Below are 18,622 nucleotides of genomic sequence, written 5' to 3' on the forward strand. Positions count from 1 at the left end.
AAAAAATCTTTTTCATGTTATTTTCGAAGAAAACACATTATGAAACTCTAAAAAGTAATAGAGGTTTAAAAATGCCCAAAAAGAGACAGCATAACCAAATACACATTTTTTTTTTTTGGTTTATTCAAACTATTCCCTTCATTTTGCTTCATTTTGAGCATTCCATTGTCATTAAATATGTATAACGTCACTCTAAAGTGAAGAATATGGGTTTGTTGCCCTGAGGCAACATCATGCAGTAGAGGGTTAAATAGGACAAATATTACTGATTATTATTTGCAAAAATTAAACCTTATATTTATAATATGGGAATATGAGAACTGAAAATGAGTAACTACAGCTCTGTGCTGTTTGGTCTCAGGTCTTTTCACAAGACTAAACACAGTGAATAGATATCTAAACCTGTCGAATTGAGCCAGAACTCTGTTTGCTGCATTCCTCTCTTCAGCCTGATGTCCAGGACTCGGTAGCTGCTGAATCAGCTTTCTCCTTTAGGTGAGTTCAGCTTCCAGTTACCTCAGACAGAGTCATCGCATTCAATTTCCACCTTACCCCAAGACCGAGACAAGTCCAAATGAGGTCGAGACCGAGACCGGACTTGAGTACTGCAACACTTATAAACAGGAATGCACCAGTCATTTATCACATACTACTCCACAGTATTTTATCTTTTGTTGATGAAACTGTCTCTGTTGAAGATGAACGACAGGACAGTCGATATGTCTTTACGATCTACGTCCACAAAACAGCGGTTTGCTGAGGGTACTCAGGCATTTCCTCTGTTTACTCTGAATCACTCACTCAGAGCCTCTGGTCCCCCTGCTCGCACCCATCACCCTGCGGAGGGTCTCTGGCAGGCCCCAACTTGCCCTAGCATTATTAAACACAGTTTGGGTCCTTTCTCCAACCAGGAATCTGCAGTGTAGACAGGTAACTATCTTGAATGATGGAAGTCAGTTAATGTTTTGAGAAGATAGAAATATGAAGTGTTTGCTTGTACACTCTTAAAAGAGATGGATCTTCAAAGACAATGGTTTTGTATAGAACCATGAACACTCAAAGAACCATATGCATGCTCACACGATTCTTTGCATAGTGAAATGGTTCTCCAGATGGAGAATGTGTTCTATATAGCACCAAAAAGCTAGCATAAGTTGTAAAACTACCATGAATATGAATAAAATGGGAGACTGTTATGGGAATTATAGTAGTAGTAGTGGTGAGTACAGCTGCTTCAGTAAATACATGCCTATGTGACAGTGTGATACATGCCTAGGTTACAGGGCACCTACAACTCAGTACTTTTTTCCAGTACAGTAATTCAGTCCATATTAATTGGTAGTTTGAGCTGAAGACAATAAAACAGGTCACTACTGTGTAATTACTATGGACAAAAGCTCACTTTATTCCACAGGCCTGTTACTACAGTGTAACTACAGTGGGGCAGTCATGGGCTGGAGGTTAGGGAACCAGCCTTGCGACCCCCTGATTGATCCCCTGAGCCAACAGTACATTAATATGTGATTAATTACTGTACTGGAGAAAAGCTACATACTGTGTATCTCTCTATCAAGGATGCATAGTTAATGCAACTGTTTGTAGTACTTACCACTATTTCGTAACTTATGTATACCTGCTGTTTCTCATATTAGTTACTCTGTACTTACATATTGAACATACTGCAAAGTATGCATTAAGTATTACTTGTAAATGCTACATATTTACGATTATCTTCTGAGTAAATACTGCTGTACATACCTGTTGGTTTTTATGTAATGTAAACACAAAATATGTACCAGAAAATAACTTGTAAGTACCACAGATTTACTAGTCACTGACCATACCTTAAAATAAAATGCTACCCTTTTTTATTTTTGTTTTCACATGTTATTCCCATGCAGGAGTGCCCCTGAAATCTGATTGGCTACCATACACTTTTAGTAATAAAGATTCTTTGCAGGTACATTTTTCATCCATCAAAGTACAAACAGTGTAAATGTTCCCTCAAAGCTCCAACAGTGGTTTTAAGGTCTGATTGTGAACCTTAAATAAGTGTTTCCAGGTGAAAAGTTCGTATTTGTACCTTTTCATAACCGAATGTTTTAAACAGAACAGTAAAATAAAGTCCTGGAGACGAGACGGGGTGTGTGGAGTCAGTACAGCTTAGAACATATCATTTCAGTGGATTATGGTTCAGTTATGTTCCCTGACTAAAGGTACTGAGATGTACGCTTGAGGGTCCCACCCCAGTGACAAGAGGGGCACTGCCCAAGTGACAGTTTACCTTTATTTCTGAGAGTGTAGATGCAACCCCAACATTTCTACCACGACATCGGCTGCCACCTCGCTGTGGGGTGGGTGTATGTGCCCTAAAGAGGAGAGTTGTTTCGCAGTTGGTGATCGATGGAACAACTGCCCAAACTCTCCAACCCCAACACCAACCCATTCACATTGTGAGTACATCTCGCCTCTCCTGCTTTGGCTTTAAGGGGAGAGTGGTTTCACTACTGGCAATTGGTGGAACAACTGTCCAATCCCTCTCAAACCACCCCTCAACCCCACCAACCCCCTCACCCATTCACAATGGATATTTGGTAACTACCATCTCTGTAATAATAATAATCATACATACATACATACATATCTCATCTAAACCGCTTATCCTTCTGGGTTGTGGTGAGGTGCTGGAGCCTATCCCAGCAAATTTTATTTATAAGTGCCTTTCAAGATACCTAAGGACACTGTACACATAAGATTAAGACAAAGATATAAAGAAAAGATAAAACATATAAATGAATTTTAGCATTGTTTTGAGCCTGCAACACTAAAAGCCATCTTAAATCTCCAAATGTATGCAACCTGAAGGGTGGGACAGAAAGCAGGTAGGTGTCAAAGGACTGGAGAGAGTGTGAAGGTGAATAGGAGCAGTAAGGTAAGGAGATACCAGATCATGCAGGGACTTAAAAACCAAAAGAAGTGTTTTATACTGTATATGGTAGCAGACAGGGAGCCAGTATAAACTTAAGACAGCGGGAGTTTTATGTTCCCATGGTCTCAAATGTGTAAGAACCTTAGAAGCTGAGTTCTGGACTTCTTCAGACCACAAGCAGGAAGCCCCCCAGGAACAGCATTGCAGTAGTGAAGCCTAGAGGTCATGAAAGCATAAATAGGGGTCTCAGCTACAGAGTGGGAAAGAGAAAAATGTAACTGGACAATGTTCTTAAGATGAAAATATATGGTTTTAGTGGTGTTTTTAATGTGGCCATTGAATGACGATGAGAAGACCAGAACGACAACATGATTCCTAACCTGGGTGACAAAGAACATCATAAAACCTGGGATAGCCAGTGTGGATTGTCCTATTATCTAAGGTGACAGAAAATGCAGTTAGTATAGCCTGAGGTCTTTGATTTAACCAATCAGCAAGTGGAAGTCTGTTTGAGGATTTAGTGTATATATAGATTTGCATAGCATCTGCATAGCAATGGAACTAGAGGCCATGTTGTCTAATGCCACATGGAAACATATACATCATTGTCGGAGCAAAACCTTGTTTCTCCATACTTTACTTTTAATGTAAGTCAGTGGAAGCAGATTTTTTTTCCAAATAATTTTGGCCCGTTTGTTTCGGTTCACTCATCATAAAATTTACAAAAAATGCAAAGAACAACAGGCATTTTTAAATTATGTCAAAAACTGAAAAGCAACAAAAATAGAGATGTGAGGTTTTGTACAGATAGCAGTGATATAATGAAAAGTAAAGGGCCAAGAACTGAGCCCTGGGGAACACCATTGAGGAGAAGAGATGGGTCAGGCCTAAACCTGCCAATAGAAACAAATTGTTGTCTGTCAGAAAGATATGATCTGAACCAAGTACAGAGTCAGTGATAACAGTCAAGTTCTCAAGTCTGCACAGCAGAACAAGTATGTGTAACAAGCCAGCATTAGCTACCAATAAACCATTTGTAACTCTAACCAGTGCAATTTTAGTTTTTTTTTTTAATTCTTAATAAATTTACATGACCAGTCTGAATATGTAGTTAATTCCCAAAGGTCCTTACAACACTGGGCCCAAGAACGATGACAGTCCAGATTATTTAACTTATTTCTAGATGTCATTTTTTTCTGAGGGATTTTGCTTATTTTTTACATCTGCCAATATAGTGAAATAATGCCACTACATAAAATCCCTACACGAAGATAACATCTACAAATATGTTAAATAATTTCACTATATTGACAGGTCATTTTGCTTGTCTGCAAAAAGAAGCAAAAATAATCTGCCAATAATTTCCATAAGTACTCCATAAAATCACTCCAAATGAGAAAATATGTCTGTACATAATATTATAATAAGCTTGCAACATCTCAAGATGAGAGATATTAGATAATTTTGAGTAGATTTTCAACAATTTTACTTCAAAACATAATTTTTGTGCAGTGTAGTTGTGGGTTTTCCTGTTAATACTGTATCTCTACAGAAAAAGACTGTAGAAATACTGTAATCAACTGTATAGTAATTGTATAATTCAGTACTGTAAATAAACAGTAAATTGCACTCAAAAATGTGTGGATATGAAACAAATGAGTTGTGTTGTCTTCAAGTAACTAGTTTATGTGAAATGGACAAAAATGAATGCAAGGACATTTCAATGAATGAAAACTGTTGTTCTTGATATAAAAACATAAATTGCACTGAAATGTGTCAATTTTGTTCTATCAATAGTTAAACTTGACATTGAGCTAGCAAAGTCTATACCGACTCTGTTCAATTTGGCTGAATGCAAATGTGTGACATATTTTAATTAAATTCATAAAACAGTTTATTTTTCTGATGCAGGACAATTCCACCAAAATTCTTTACAGTGTAGAGCTCTGGTATTGCTTAGTGTCACATTATAAAGATAACAGCTGTATCATCTGTACTGTGGAGCCAGTTTGATAGGTGAGATTTGCATAGCTTGACTGGTTTTGCAGTACTACAGATGCATATTAATATGCCTGGCATGGCTTGTGTAGAGGCTGAGTTTAATAACTCAACAAAACTCCATAGAGACGGGCGCCGCAGCTCCCTGACCTACCCCCCCCCCATCTCCGCTTTTCTCTTCCTCAAACTCCATCCGTCTGAGAGAGCAGCGCTGCTACTGCTACTTCCTGCTGTAAAAAAAAGAACAAGCTATGACACATCAACAGTGTTTCTGATCTCTACAAGAGAGCGACAGCCAAGACATGATTAATTAGATCTGTGTGAAAGAGAGAGAGCGAGAGAGAGAGAAAAGGAGACTATACAGTTACTCAAGCCCAACAACTATATACATATTTATGTGGATGTTACGTAACGTGTCCTTTATGTAAATATGGAAATGCTGAATACTTATGAGGTGCAGATTATGTAGCAAACTCCAAACGAACTCTTTTACAAAATGAAAACAACAGGAGCAAGAGCACTGCTTCACATAACGGGGAAGAGCCAATTAATAAATCTCTTTTTCAAATGCTGTACCAAATTCTGCTTAAAATGATGGTAAAATAGGCAGATCTCGCTGCTGTGGGCTGTTTATTGGAGCTGTAACTGTAAATCAGTGACTCATCAATTTATGTGCACTGAGATTGACATGATTTCTGATGCAGGTCTGAGATCTGAGATATGCTCCAAAAAAAGATCTCATTTAGGAAGCAATTCAACATCATATGCAATGATTTGGACTGCCTGTGAAAGATACGTAATCATTTTTGACCATGTGAAAAGGATATTTGGTGATTTTTGATCATGTGAAAAGGAAAATCATACTGAAATCATAAAAAAATCTGGAAAATCATATTAGGGAAATCATATTCAATGATTTTTGACCATGTGAAAACAAAAATTCAAATATTTTTGACAAACTGCAATAAATATTCGACATTTTTTGATTATGTAAAAAGATATTACATGATTTTGATCAAGTGAAAAAGATATGTAAAGATTTTTGACCATCTGCAAAAGATATTTGATGATCTTTGACCATGTAAATAAAAGAAATTCAATTATTTTTGTCCACCGGCAAAAGATATACTGTAATTTTTGATCTTGTAAAAAAATATATGCAAAGATTTTTGACCATTTGAAAAAGATATGAATGATTTCTAACTACCAGCAAAAGGCAATCAATGATTTTTGATGAAGACATTGAACTGGTAAGAGATATTTCATGATTTTTGACCACTTACAAAAAATATTCAATGATTTGAAGTCAATAAATATGGTCCTAAAATATGTCATGAAATTTGGTGCATAAATATCATTTAGTGACTTTGGACAATGTACAAAATACATTCAGTACTTTTTGACCATCTGTGAAACTGAATGATTTGAAACCTAAAAAAGGCATTTATTTTGTTTTTTTGACCATATGAAAAAGATATTTAATGGTTTTTGATCACGTGAAAACAGATATCCAGTGATTTATGACCACTTTCTAAAAATATTCAACAATTTGTGACCACCTGTGAGAGATATCTGAAAGAACAGCACAGAACAAGCACCAAAAACTGTTTAATCTCTGTCACAGGTGGTCAGAAATCCCTCTGGTCCTCGAACATGCTGTGTCTGATGGAGCTGGTTATATCAGTTAGTAAAGTAATGTTGAAATCAGGCTGAGTGCCTGGTTCAGGCTCTCTCTCTCTCTGATAGAAATCTCTGGAGAAAAATGCTGTTGTAATTTTGTGGCTGAGCTCCTGGTGGCAGTTATTCTTGCGTACGTAAAGCAGCCAGATTTCTTCACAACGCTGTGAGTGACTACCCGTTTTTGACTATCGTTTGCCGGCTCTGTCTTGTTATTCCTTTTACTGTATAAACCCTGTGATGGTCTGAAGAGGCACATCAGTCATATTAGTTGAATACATACATCCTGTCTTTTCACACTGAGATATTTAGGTCAGAAATTAGGCAGCGACAGCTTCGCTATTCAGATGGATGCTGGATCATTCTCAGTCTACTGATGAAAGCTTTTGCACATTCTCTCTCTCTCTCACACACACACATAGAGGAAGGGAGAGGACTCGAGAGAGAGATGGAGAGGCAGAGAACGAGAGAGAGAGAGAGAGAGAGAGATAGACTGAGGGAGAGAGAGAGTGTGCGGATGTAGGAGGTGGTTCTTAGACAGACATTAGCCGTTTAGTCCTGCCTCGTTTGGCTTCTCAGACTGCAGATTATCTCCCATTTACAAAAAACCATTCAAACCCTCAAAAGACTTTCACGCAAGCCCTCCTCCGGCAACCAGCAGGATCCAGACGAAGACACGCTCCGAGCTGTGGGTTCATCTATCTCTCTCTCCCTCTCTGTTTGCAGGATGAGTGTGGAGAGACTGGGGATGGCTCTCTCCAGCGTCTGGGACAGCGGGAACGCGACATGGCCGCTGCCCGAGCGTTCCGTTCTTCAGCCGGTGTGGGACTATCTCCGGCAGAACCACGAGAGCACCCTCCGTTCGCCTCTGTTCCCCGTTCTCCTCTCCGTCTCTACCTATCTGCTGCTGATCCTGTTCTACACCATCCTGGACTTGCTAGCTCCCACCTGGCCTAGCATCCGCCGCTACCAGATCCACCCCGACCACACCGTTACCTGGTCCAGCATTGGCAACACTCTGGCCCTCACCACCTACAACCACCTGCTCTACATCTTCCCAGCAGCTGTGGCGCAATGGCTCTGGCGCCCCCCAGTGCCTCTCCCCAGCGAAGCACCTTCGCTAGCTGCCTTCCTGCTCGGGATACTTGGATGCACGGTGGTTTTTGACTTCCAGTATTACCTGTGGCACGTCTTGCACCACCGTGTGAGCTGGCTGTACAGTACCTTCCATGCAATCCACCACCAGTACAGGCAACCGTTCAGCCTGGTGACTCAGTACCTGTCAGGCTGGGAGCTCTTCAGCGTGGGTCTCTGGACCACAGTGGATCCGGTGCTGCTACAATGCCACTGCTTGACTGGCTGGGCCTTTATGATCTTCAACGTGTGGGTCTCTGCGGAGGATCACTGCGGCTACGATTTCCCCTGGGCCATGCACCGCCTGGTGCCCTTCAGCCTTTGGGGTGGCGTCCTGCGCCACGACATCCACCACCTACATCCCGGCACCAACTTCGCACCATTCTTCACGCACTGGGACTGGCTGGCCGGGACTGCCTGCGCTCCCTCCGCAAAGCTTCGTGAAAACGAGAGTGACGAAAACAACACGAAAGCCAACGGACGGAAAGCAGACAAAGGGGCTTGAGAGACCATCCATCAAGAGACGATCTATAGCACCTACACTGCCGTTCAAAAGTTTGGACTCACTGCTCCGATGTTTGGAATCAATGTTCTCAATAATATGAAACAAATTCTGTTGCTGAAAAATGTAAAATTAGTCTGATATGCTAGTCCTGTGCAACTTTATACTTCTGAAATCACTTGTAGGATAGGAAGCTGTAAAATAACAAAAAGATGTTAGATACGTTCAGAAAGATGAACAGAGCTGTGGACTGTTCTAAAATTAGAAAGCTGTAGAGCATCCAGAATGAAGTTATGATTCTTATTATTTTCATATCCAGAATCGATCATATTCAACAAGTGGTCAAATCTCAAAGTGGACAGCTTGGCAAGAAATGACTGTAAATAGATAATCACAGCAGTTAATAATGCAAATACTTGAAATACTTAACGTCTAAAAGAATAGCTTTTTGGTGTTTAGTTTAAAAGACTTAAATCTACACTGTATAAGTTATTATTGTGTATGAAATAACAAAACATATTAATATGACAAGTGATTCCAAACTTTTGAATGATACTACTCCATCCTTCGCACCATTTCCTCTCTATCTCTGTCCACATCATTTTTTTCTGTCCAAGTTTTTGTTTCCAAGAATGTGAATCAGCCCTTATTATTTATTTCTCCTTCATTCATTTTGCTGTTATTTTTTTACTCGAAGTTAAAGATTTCTTACTAACTCCAACGAGTAGTGAAGCTGAGCTATTCGACTGGAAGCTTTTATTGAGTCGTTTGCTGTTAGTTGACTGGATTGTATAAGGCATTTTATTCTTGTGAAGCATATATATTTTTCTAGAGCCTTTCTACTGTTAGTGAATGTGTGGGCATTTCGGAGGCTGTCTCAGGTTAGTAGCTTTGGCCTTTTGTGTGATCCCAGAGTGCTGTGGGTCTCCTGACCCTGAAGACGTGAAGATGTTTTGCTATTGTTAGCTGGCACTGGCATTTACAGGGTACATTTTTTCACTAAAGATTGTCCAATAAAATGCTGCGCTTAAGTCCTGTCTGGTTGTGGCTTGGAGAGATTTTGCTTGCTTTTATTTAGTATCACCATTGAAGAACCTCTTTTGGTTCCCTTAAGAAATGTGTGAAATGATGTTTATGCACAAAAAAAATACAGCATAATTCATATTATATGTCCAATTTCTAACCTCTATCACTTAGAACTAAACAGTCAGACAAAAAGGTACTGTACTGTAAAGGTACATTCATCAAGGTCAATGTAAATGTGCCCTCAAAGGTACAACTATGGTCTTAAGGTCTAGTTGTGGACCTTGAATGAGCTTTAAAGGTACATGACGTTCACTTTTCCAGGGAAAAGGAGCATTTGTACCATTTTATAATGTTTAAAATGGAAAAAAATACATAAAATACCTCAAGGTATATGGAGTACATGCTGCTTAAAAAAAGCATAATTACATAACTGTACAATTATGTTCTCTAACTAAAGGTACTATAGACTTACCTTTGGGGGCACCACTTAAAGACAGTTTAGTAACTTTTATATGTAAATTATGTCTGTTCTGATTGGCTGCCGATTCGTAAAGTAGCCCAAAAACAGTCATTTGAAGTGTGAAGGGGCGGGGCTAAACTGCTATAGGCTAAATATGTGAATGTATCTCAAAGCAACTGAATCAAAACAGGCTGTTTTTTGCAGCTTGGATTCCAAATATGGACTGTATGTACGTTAAAGCACTTCCTAAATTGCTTTACGAAAGATCCACATAATGTAAAGGTTCTAGAAAGAACCATACAATTGGTGTAGAACTTTTACAACATGTGAAGAAGTTCTTCACACTGACAATCATCGCCCGAGGAACCCTCTGTGGCACCTTTTATTTTTGCAGGGTGCAGAATTCGAGCTGAGACTGAAAAGTTGCTAAATCAGTTACTGAGTCGCAGGCAGTGCAGAGCAGAGCTGATACTGTAGAAAAGAGACGGTGCTCTGGAAAAGAAGTGCTGTTCTCAGAATGTCACCCCAGCAGGAATGCAGAGCAGAGCAGTTTTAGCACATAACAGCTGATGCTAGTGTCTAACAGACAAGTGCGTGGGGGAAAGTACACTACAGTAAATGCGCAAGTAAAGCGGCACACCGTGCACTACGTGCTCGAGAGAAGGTAAGGCATCACCAGCTGGATGCTGCAGACAAGCGCTGGCTCTTTGCTGCAAAATGCTAAATGATAAATAATGTTATCCATCAGGATGAAGGTGAACATGTTCTGTGATGGCAGTGTAGTTATAATGTGGTAACAACATGGTAATAACGCAGTAATGCAATTTATTAATAATAGCACAATTAATTTGTTGAAGTTATTATTTTTTTTTCAAAGTACTTCTAGGCTGAAGCACAGCTGCAGAACAGCTGCATATTGCTCTGATTGGCTTTAAAATCAATATTGTGTGCAGACCAGAGCAAAAGAGCGAGAGGCTACGATCACAGAGGTGTTGAACCATTGACTTTATACATGATACATATGATATAAACACTCATCGACTGTGTGGGGTAAATATGATACACACCTTCACTGAATGTGAACCTGATAAACATGACATAAACTCATTGACCGTAAATTTGATAAATATGATACATCTTCATTGACTGTATATAAGATATATATGATATATACTCTCATTGTGTATGTGATATTTATGATATATACAATCATTAATGATATGATAAATATGATATATATGATACATACACTTATTGACTGTATACACACACACACACACAAAATATATATATATACACTCATTAGTTCAGGTTTTCATGTTCAGGTTTATGGTTGGCACACAATTATTACACAACCACCTGATCACAATTATTTGATCAATTGATTGTTTTCCCCAGTTCGTTGCTTTCACAACTGTATATTTATAAACACAATGTGAACAAGAAGAAAGTAGAAAACACATGAATTCAGATACATCATAGGTCTTAGTTCTACTCTCTGACTGGTGCTATAACACCTATAGAGGGCAGCTGTGAGTAACACATGTTTATTTGAGTTCGAGCTTTATTTGTCATCAGTTGGCAACTACTAAAAATGTATATTTAATAGCTACACACAATAAACATAAAATCTCCTTTCATTATTAATTGTAATTATTATCTGAATTAATTACCCTTCTTTTACACACTGTTATTGAATTACTAATAGTATCAAATACATTCTGATGGAGATTAATTTGTCCACTCTTATAGCAATTTGAGCAAATAAGACACATCACGATTCCCAAAACAGAATAATGTGATAAATCACCTTTAACTACACAAAACTGTGATTATTCACAACCAACGAGGCAAAAAATGTGACCAGTCATAGCAACTATACAAAAAATATCATTTAACAACACAAACATTAATCATTATTAATCACAACATTATTAATCACAATAAACTGCACAAAATAACACAATTAATCACAATTAACGACACCATTTACATTTTTACATGTACAGCATTTAGCAGACGCTTTTATCCAGAGCGACTTACAAGAAGTGCTTTGCCTATCTAGAGAAATTATCATTGCTGGTTACCAATAGGTTAGAGAGAAAGCCAGTCCTGAGCTCAGATACTGCTAGAATCAGAAAGTCATTATAGACACCTAGAGAAAAAGGGACAGAGTTAAACACAGCGCAGTGCAATACAATATAATACAGTCAGCAAGATCAGCCAAACTATCATCTGTCCTGATTCGTCTTGACCTCTCAGCAGCTTTTGACACGGTCAACCATACAATCCTTCTGAACGTCCTCACCAACCTTGGAATCCCTGGATCTGCATGGAAGTGGTTCAAGTCCTATCTGGAAGGTCGGTCTTATCAGGTAACCCAAAATGCAAACAATCACGGTTAGCTCCTCAAAATAACGCGATTAATCACGATCAACACACAAATGTGATGAATCACATTTATCATTTTGAAAATAATGCGACTGATCACAATTAACTGCACTAAATAATAAGTTACATCAAAATTAGCTGCACAGAAATGTGATCATCAGCTATCAGTGTGCTTACACACAATTAACTACACAGAAAATCACCATTAGCTCCATGAAGTAATGCAATCAATCGCAACCAACACAAAAATGCGATAAAGCACAATTATCTATGAGAAAACAATGTGATTGGTCATAATTAGTTATTTTAATCGTTTGACAGCCCTGGTTTGTAACACATTGCTGTCGCAAGATTTCGCAATATAATCACGATACTAGTGTGTTATCCACGTCGCGCAGCCCTCGCTGACGGCGGATCATCTCACACTGCTGTTGCTTTGATGCAGTTTCACTCTCAATGCCAATTTCAATTAATCATCTCTTTCAGCCTCCTGCAGCCTCCACTGACACGAGGAGAAAAGCTCTCCATCCTTCAAGCGTGCACTCACACTCACACGCAGCTCAGACTCAATCTCTGATTTGTTTTGCCTTTGTGGAGCCGAAGGTCAGTACCAGTGCGGCGTGTGAATGTGCACGTACATGCGTGTGGATTTGTACGTTTGTTTGTGTGCGTGCACGCATGTGCTAAAGGACGGGTTCTAAAGAGCAGTCGTTGGCGGAGGCCCAGCTCCTCTGCGGCTCTGCAGAGCCGAACAGTGAGCCGTTATCTGAAGCCCAAAACAGGAAGTGCTGATCCATTTTCTCCTCAGGCAGCGCCGCGGTCGCCCCCCTCCGCTTCTGGCACGCCAACAGAGGGTCCTTGAGGAACGTGTAGACCAGCAGGAGATGTGCGCTGGGTTCAAAATGAATGAGAAGACCAGCAGGAAAAGAACCACAATTATGAGAACAGGGTCAGTCAAAAGCAGCTATAACTTACAAAACATCAGCTCAGACTGAGCCTCGTTAAAGCGATAGTTCAGCCAAAATTCAAACGTTTTACACCTCAACACCCCAAATGTAGTCGATCAGCCAAGGCATGTTTGGTGTCAGAAGTTGGCTTCTTTAGTTTGGAGCTATGAGGCTTCAAACCAAGCAAACGCCAGCGTACCCGGTAGATTAGCGGCGAGCTGACATACAGTTAAGTCTTAGTTTACATGCATGCTATAAGTAATCAGATCCAAAATTACACGCATGCATACAGAACTACTAAGTCTAGATGTTACCATGACAACCAGCATCACGTGAGTCCAGTCAGAGTGAGATGAGCAGCAGTGAGCAGTGCTTGTGTTTTTAATTGCTTTAAAATGATGTCAGACTCAGGAAAACGTCCTTCACATGTCCTTATTAAAGAAGGCCGAGAGGAAGACGTCGTGTTCTGAGACACATAAGCTGGACGTCCGTCCCCCCGCCGTCTTTTAAAGATCAGAGCATAAACTTTGTCTCCTCTGCAGACCAGTTTCTGCTCCACAACGTTCAACGGTATACACTTTCACTATGGCGCAACGAACATGATCAGAACGTACTTTCAGATAGGGAATGTAATCAGATACAGACATTTACACGGATATTATTTTTCTATTTAACAGATTATTTACAGAATTACCCACCTCAATCAACCGGATAGAAATTGTATTCTGAATGGCCTCAATTGGACTAGACTATTCAGTCTGTTTACATGGACTTATTCTATTCCAGTTGAGCTATTAGTTGGATTATTAATGGTTAGGCTGCATGCAAACACGGCTACTTATTCATACCACTTTATGTTCGAAGCAAAGTTTAAAGAAACCATGCATTTGAGTTTTTATGGCAAACTCAAATGCATTCTGGATGATAAGCCAAACTGTCAGCCATCGGAACTTTTTAGCTTCTGCAATGCTGGCCGAGATGAACCTCCGGGAGCTGCTTTTACTGTTGACTCCATTTTGATTGTTTACCTCTGGATGAGCTTGTTGCATGAAGCATTGTTCCTTTGCACATGTTCAGTTTAGAAGCGTGATGTGTTCAGGCTAATGCTGTGTATAGGTCACATTTAAAGCTTACTGTGAACAGCCTAACAAAAACTGGGTTTGTTGAGAAAATCAGATTTGGGCCACTTTTACCTTTTTTGCCTTAGAGATTACTAAACAACTCCACACGGTTTGAGGTGAGTGTGAGATGACTTAGGCACAGTGCTAATTGGTGGGTATAACCTTCTATTACTTTTTAGATACATTAGCCTCATAGCTCCAGTGCAAAAATTAACGAATCCAACTTCTGACACCAATGTGGCTGACAGTCTACAATTGGGGTAAAGGGGGAAACTTTTGATTTACAAATTTGATTTCTGGCTGAACAATTGCTTTAGTGTGGGTCTGAGCCAGGTGGAGTTGACCAGTGTATAGAAATGACTGAAATTATAATTTAAATTAGCAGTAAAGTTAAAAAAAATCATGAATCCCTATGCAGTGAATGATGAATTCTGTAATCACTAACACATAAAAATGTCCTGATCTTTTTCACTGTAATGACTGTCACGCTTTTCTAAGATATCATTTATATTTGCAATTATTAAACTCTGATTATATCTGTGGGAAGCCTCCGACCTGTAATCAGAGTCCCGGTTTATCCAGTGTTTAATTTGTAAATCACAAGCAACTCATAGCAGGAGATCACTGACGGGAATTGAAGGTCCAAACTTCAGTTCCAAAAAGGCTGGGACAGTTTGTGAAATGTTACAACAGCATGGCTGTGTAATAAAAAGTACTGACGCTAGACTGACCTGCCTGCAGTCCAGAACGGCCTCCTTTTGAAAAGGGCAAAATATGACAACAAAGGCCTCGTACTATTGCACTCTGTGTCTTTAGTCTCCAAACGTCTGTAAACATGATCCAGTCCCAACTTTTTTGGAACATGCTGCAGGCATCAAATTTAGAATGAGCATAAGTTTACAAAAACAACAAAATTCAACCAAATAAAAGATCAAATATTGTGTTTTCATACTGTTTTCTGTTTAATGCAGGACAAACAGTATTTGCCAACCACTGCTTTCTGTTTTCATGAGCTTCTCATCATGCTGTCTTAGCTTTTTTGGATCTTACGTTTGTACATTGTGGAATGTCACAGTCAAAATCAATGCTTATCAATGCCTACTTCACTTTTATAATTCTGATGAATCCTCACTGACTGATGTCTGACTGAAGCCAAATAAAAGTAAGATTAGCGTCAAAGTTTAAACAAGTTTTGTCTTTATTCTGTTTGTTCATATAAAAAAAAATCTACTTTCATGTCAATCTGAAGGCAGCTGGAGGTCATCGGCACAACTTAAACTGGCCTTATTATGTTTAACTGTGTAAAAGGTCAGGGCTATCTTGCAACTGATGCAGAATAAGTAAAAGACATGTGTAATAGTGCTTTATTTTGTATGGACATATCTGTTACTGATCAATGACTGATCATTCTCAAGGCTCAGACATGAGCAAGAGGCGCAAGGAAATGAAGATGCACGATTTGATTTCTTTAATTGTGCGCCTTCGTTTCCTTTCCTTGCAGCCTTTTCTTGCATCTTAGCACCTCTAAATGGATTAAACAGATGGAATGTCATTGATCATTCTGCATCTCCGAGTCTTTATGGGAAAAATGAACCGTGTTCACCTCTATTGCTTGCTGTGGTAAACAAAATGCTCTACTGCTGATACATCTTGTCCTACATATACATTTTTCCATTGAATATCACCGTCTGAATTACAAGATCATTAAATAGACACAAATACGAATATCTCTACGTATGTGCTGCACAGTTACTTCAATTAACATCGTTAGGATACATGAAAATATATCACTACTACTCGGAACTATTCAGCACTATTGTATAACACCATCTCAAACTGCCTCAAACTGCCTTAAATAACACATTAGATAACGCTTGCTGGTTTGTGCAGAGTATTCTGTGAGGTTGTGAGTCTTGTGGTGTTGCATGTTTGTTGCGTTTACATTACATTATAAAACTGCTGTTTGACCACACAACTTCATAATTCAATTCACATGTTTATTTGGGGGCAAATATCAGGAGAGACGGTGTCATCATGTTTGAAATGTTAAGAGTTTTGTCCAGAAGGCAGCCGAAAGTTTTGGCATTACTGTCCACACAGGGATTTGAACCCTCTTCTTCAGCATAGAAGGCTGACTATGCTATCTGACTCCTAATTACTTCTGACAGTATATTTGGTTGTTCAAAATAATCACATTTTGCAATTTGAAGCTGTTTTTAAAGAGAAAATCAGTGCTTTATAGGCCTGATTTACAAAGTCATCGCGATGCATGCAGCAGGTGGAATCTCTGGGTGGTCAGTACTACACCAGAGGGGGGCGCTCAGGAGCAATGAAGGTCATGGAGCCCGAGCTGACTCACAAACTGTATTGCTGGGAAGAGGTTTGAGATCTTTAACATTGGTATAGTATATGGTACAAAGTATATACTAGTACAGTATGCAGTATGTACTGGTACAGTATATGACTTACAGTATATACTGGTACATTATGTGGTATATAGTATACACTGATACAGTATGTGGTATACAGTATATATTGGTACAGTATATGTCATACAGTACATAGTGGTACAGTATACGGTATACAGATGTAGTATGCAGTATACAGTATATACAGGTGCATTATGTGGTATACTGTACACACTGATGCAGTATATGGTATACAGATGTAGTATGCAGTATACAGTATATATAGGCATAATATGCAGTATACAGTATATACTGGTACAGTATGCAGTATACAGTACATAGTGGTACAGTATGCAGTATAGAGTACATAGTGGTACAGTATGCGGTATACAGTATATACAGGTACAGTATGTGGTACACAGTATGTACTGGTACAATATGCAGCATACAGTACACACTGGTGGAGGATGTAACATACTAGTTCAGTCTGCAGTATACAGCATATAGTGGTAAAGTATGCAGTATGCAATATATATTGGTAAATATGAGGCGGTTTAGGCCATGGCCTGACCTACTGTAAATTTACCAATGTTGTGCACTAGAGGGTGCTCTAGTGAACAGAAAATAATATAAATACTCATTACACAAAACCACTGTTCGACATTTATGATATTGGTAAATCTGGACAGTTCAATTAAATCAATACTTTAAAAAAGTCAACTTACTGAAAGCAGGATGAAACTGGCTGTAACAGGTATCACTGTAGACCACACTTACTTTCTTTTAATCCACAATCTATTTCTTATAAATACGCATTTCCTTAGCATTGGTATATAAATTCACTTTCACCTCTGTTTATTGTTGTAGATAATGTTTTATAGATGCATCATCATATAATATATTAAGCATAGTATTTGAGCAGCTTTCTTTGAACAGTGGTAAGGCGAAGGAGCATTTTTACAGCCAAACTGTACAGGCAGGTTCTTATTTAGCTTTTAGCCTTTTGCAAATGAGTTGATAAGGAAGTTTACAAGCATCCAACTAAAATAAATAGAAATCAGTTGTGCTGAAGTGTAAACACACCTGATTTAATGCAGAGGCTCTTGTGTGATTTGGCCACTAGATGTCACCCTCGCGTTTCTCACAGTATTCAGTGCAGCGGTCACTCCTCAGCAAACACAAACCCAGGACACACAACCAGAAACCTTTAAAACACACCTTTATTGTCACTGTAAGCAATCGGAGTGTACCTGCTTCAACCATGTTATCTAGTACACTATTCCAATAAAGCCTCCTCGTCATAAAAAGCACATAAAACCTCTCCCTGTCTCCACTCCTAACAGAAATCCTGAAGCCTGTGAATTATTTTTTAATGTGCACCCTGAGCCTGCTGTAGAGGGTCCGATGTCCTGCTGCCTTGCATTATCAGTATTATAGTATTATTCTTAATAAGCCATTCCTGAAGGCCAGTCACACTTTGCCAAAATATTGTACAAAAATGATTCACAATATTAAGAAATGTATAGAAAAGTTAATATTTATTAAATTACTCAATTTGCTCTGATAAATGTGCCTGTGGCAAGACCAGAGTTGTGTCCAGCTGCTTTAATTTCTCTGCCCTCTCGTCCCCTGGGTCTTTATCGTAATGTTTCATAATGTTATTTGGTATTAAAGTCATTATAATCCATTGATAAAGCGCACACATTTGCTGTGGCTCTCCATTTAGAAGTATTCTGATTTCTGTCTCTCTTGCCGCTTTTCACTGCCAGCTTTGCAGTGTTTGGCTTTAGTCTTGACTCAATATCAGTCAGTAAGTTCCTTTTCAGATCTCGTCACTGAAAAGAAGACCCTTACACTTTCGCCAGCTCCATTAACAGTGTGGTGCATCACACTCTGGCCTCTTTTCCAGCACAGGGATAACCAGAGGATCACCATTCCAGTGGCATTTCACAGACACGGTTCGACATGGAACGCTTTTTTTCAGCACAGTTAGCTAACTGTGCTCAGAGACACAGAACCGTTCAGTGGA

The 18,622-nt window shown here is 39.1% G+C and overlaps 1 protein-coding gene across 1 annotated transcript; it reads left to right on the plus strand.

The window, feature by feature from the left end:
- The first annotated feature begins 7,079 nt into the window (after positions 1–7,079).
- Positions 7,080–8,773, plus strand: ch25hl2 (cholesterol 25-hydroxylase like 2). The gene has a single exon (XM_036589089.1). It carries the CDS (start codon positions 7,332–7,334, stop codon positions 8,241–8,243), a length of 912 nt encoding a protein of 303 aa, XP_036444982.1. The 5' UTR covers positions 7,080–7,331; the 3' UTR covers positions 8,244–8,773.
- The last annotated feature ends 9,849 nt before the right edge of the window (positions 8,774–18,622 follow it).

Source organism: Colossoma macropomum, unplaced genomic scaffold, assembly GCF_904425465.1.
Source record: "Colossoma macropomum unplaced genomic scaffold, Colossoma_macropomum, whole genome shotgun sequence".
Classification (NCBI taxonomy): Eukaryota; Metazoa; Chordata; class Actinopteri; order Characiformes; family Serrasalmidae; genus Colossoma; species Colossoma macropomum.

Coding starts and splice junctions, on each gene's coding strand:
- ch25hl2 (XM_036589089.1), top strand. CDS start 7,332: ATGAGTGTGGAGAGACTGGGGATGGCTCTCTCCAGCGTCTGGGACAGC.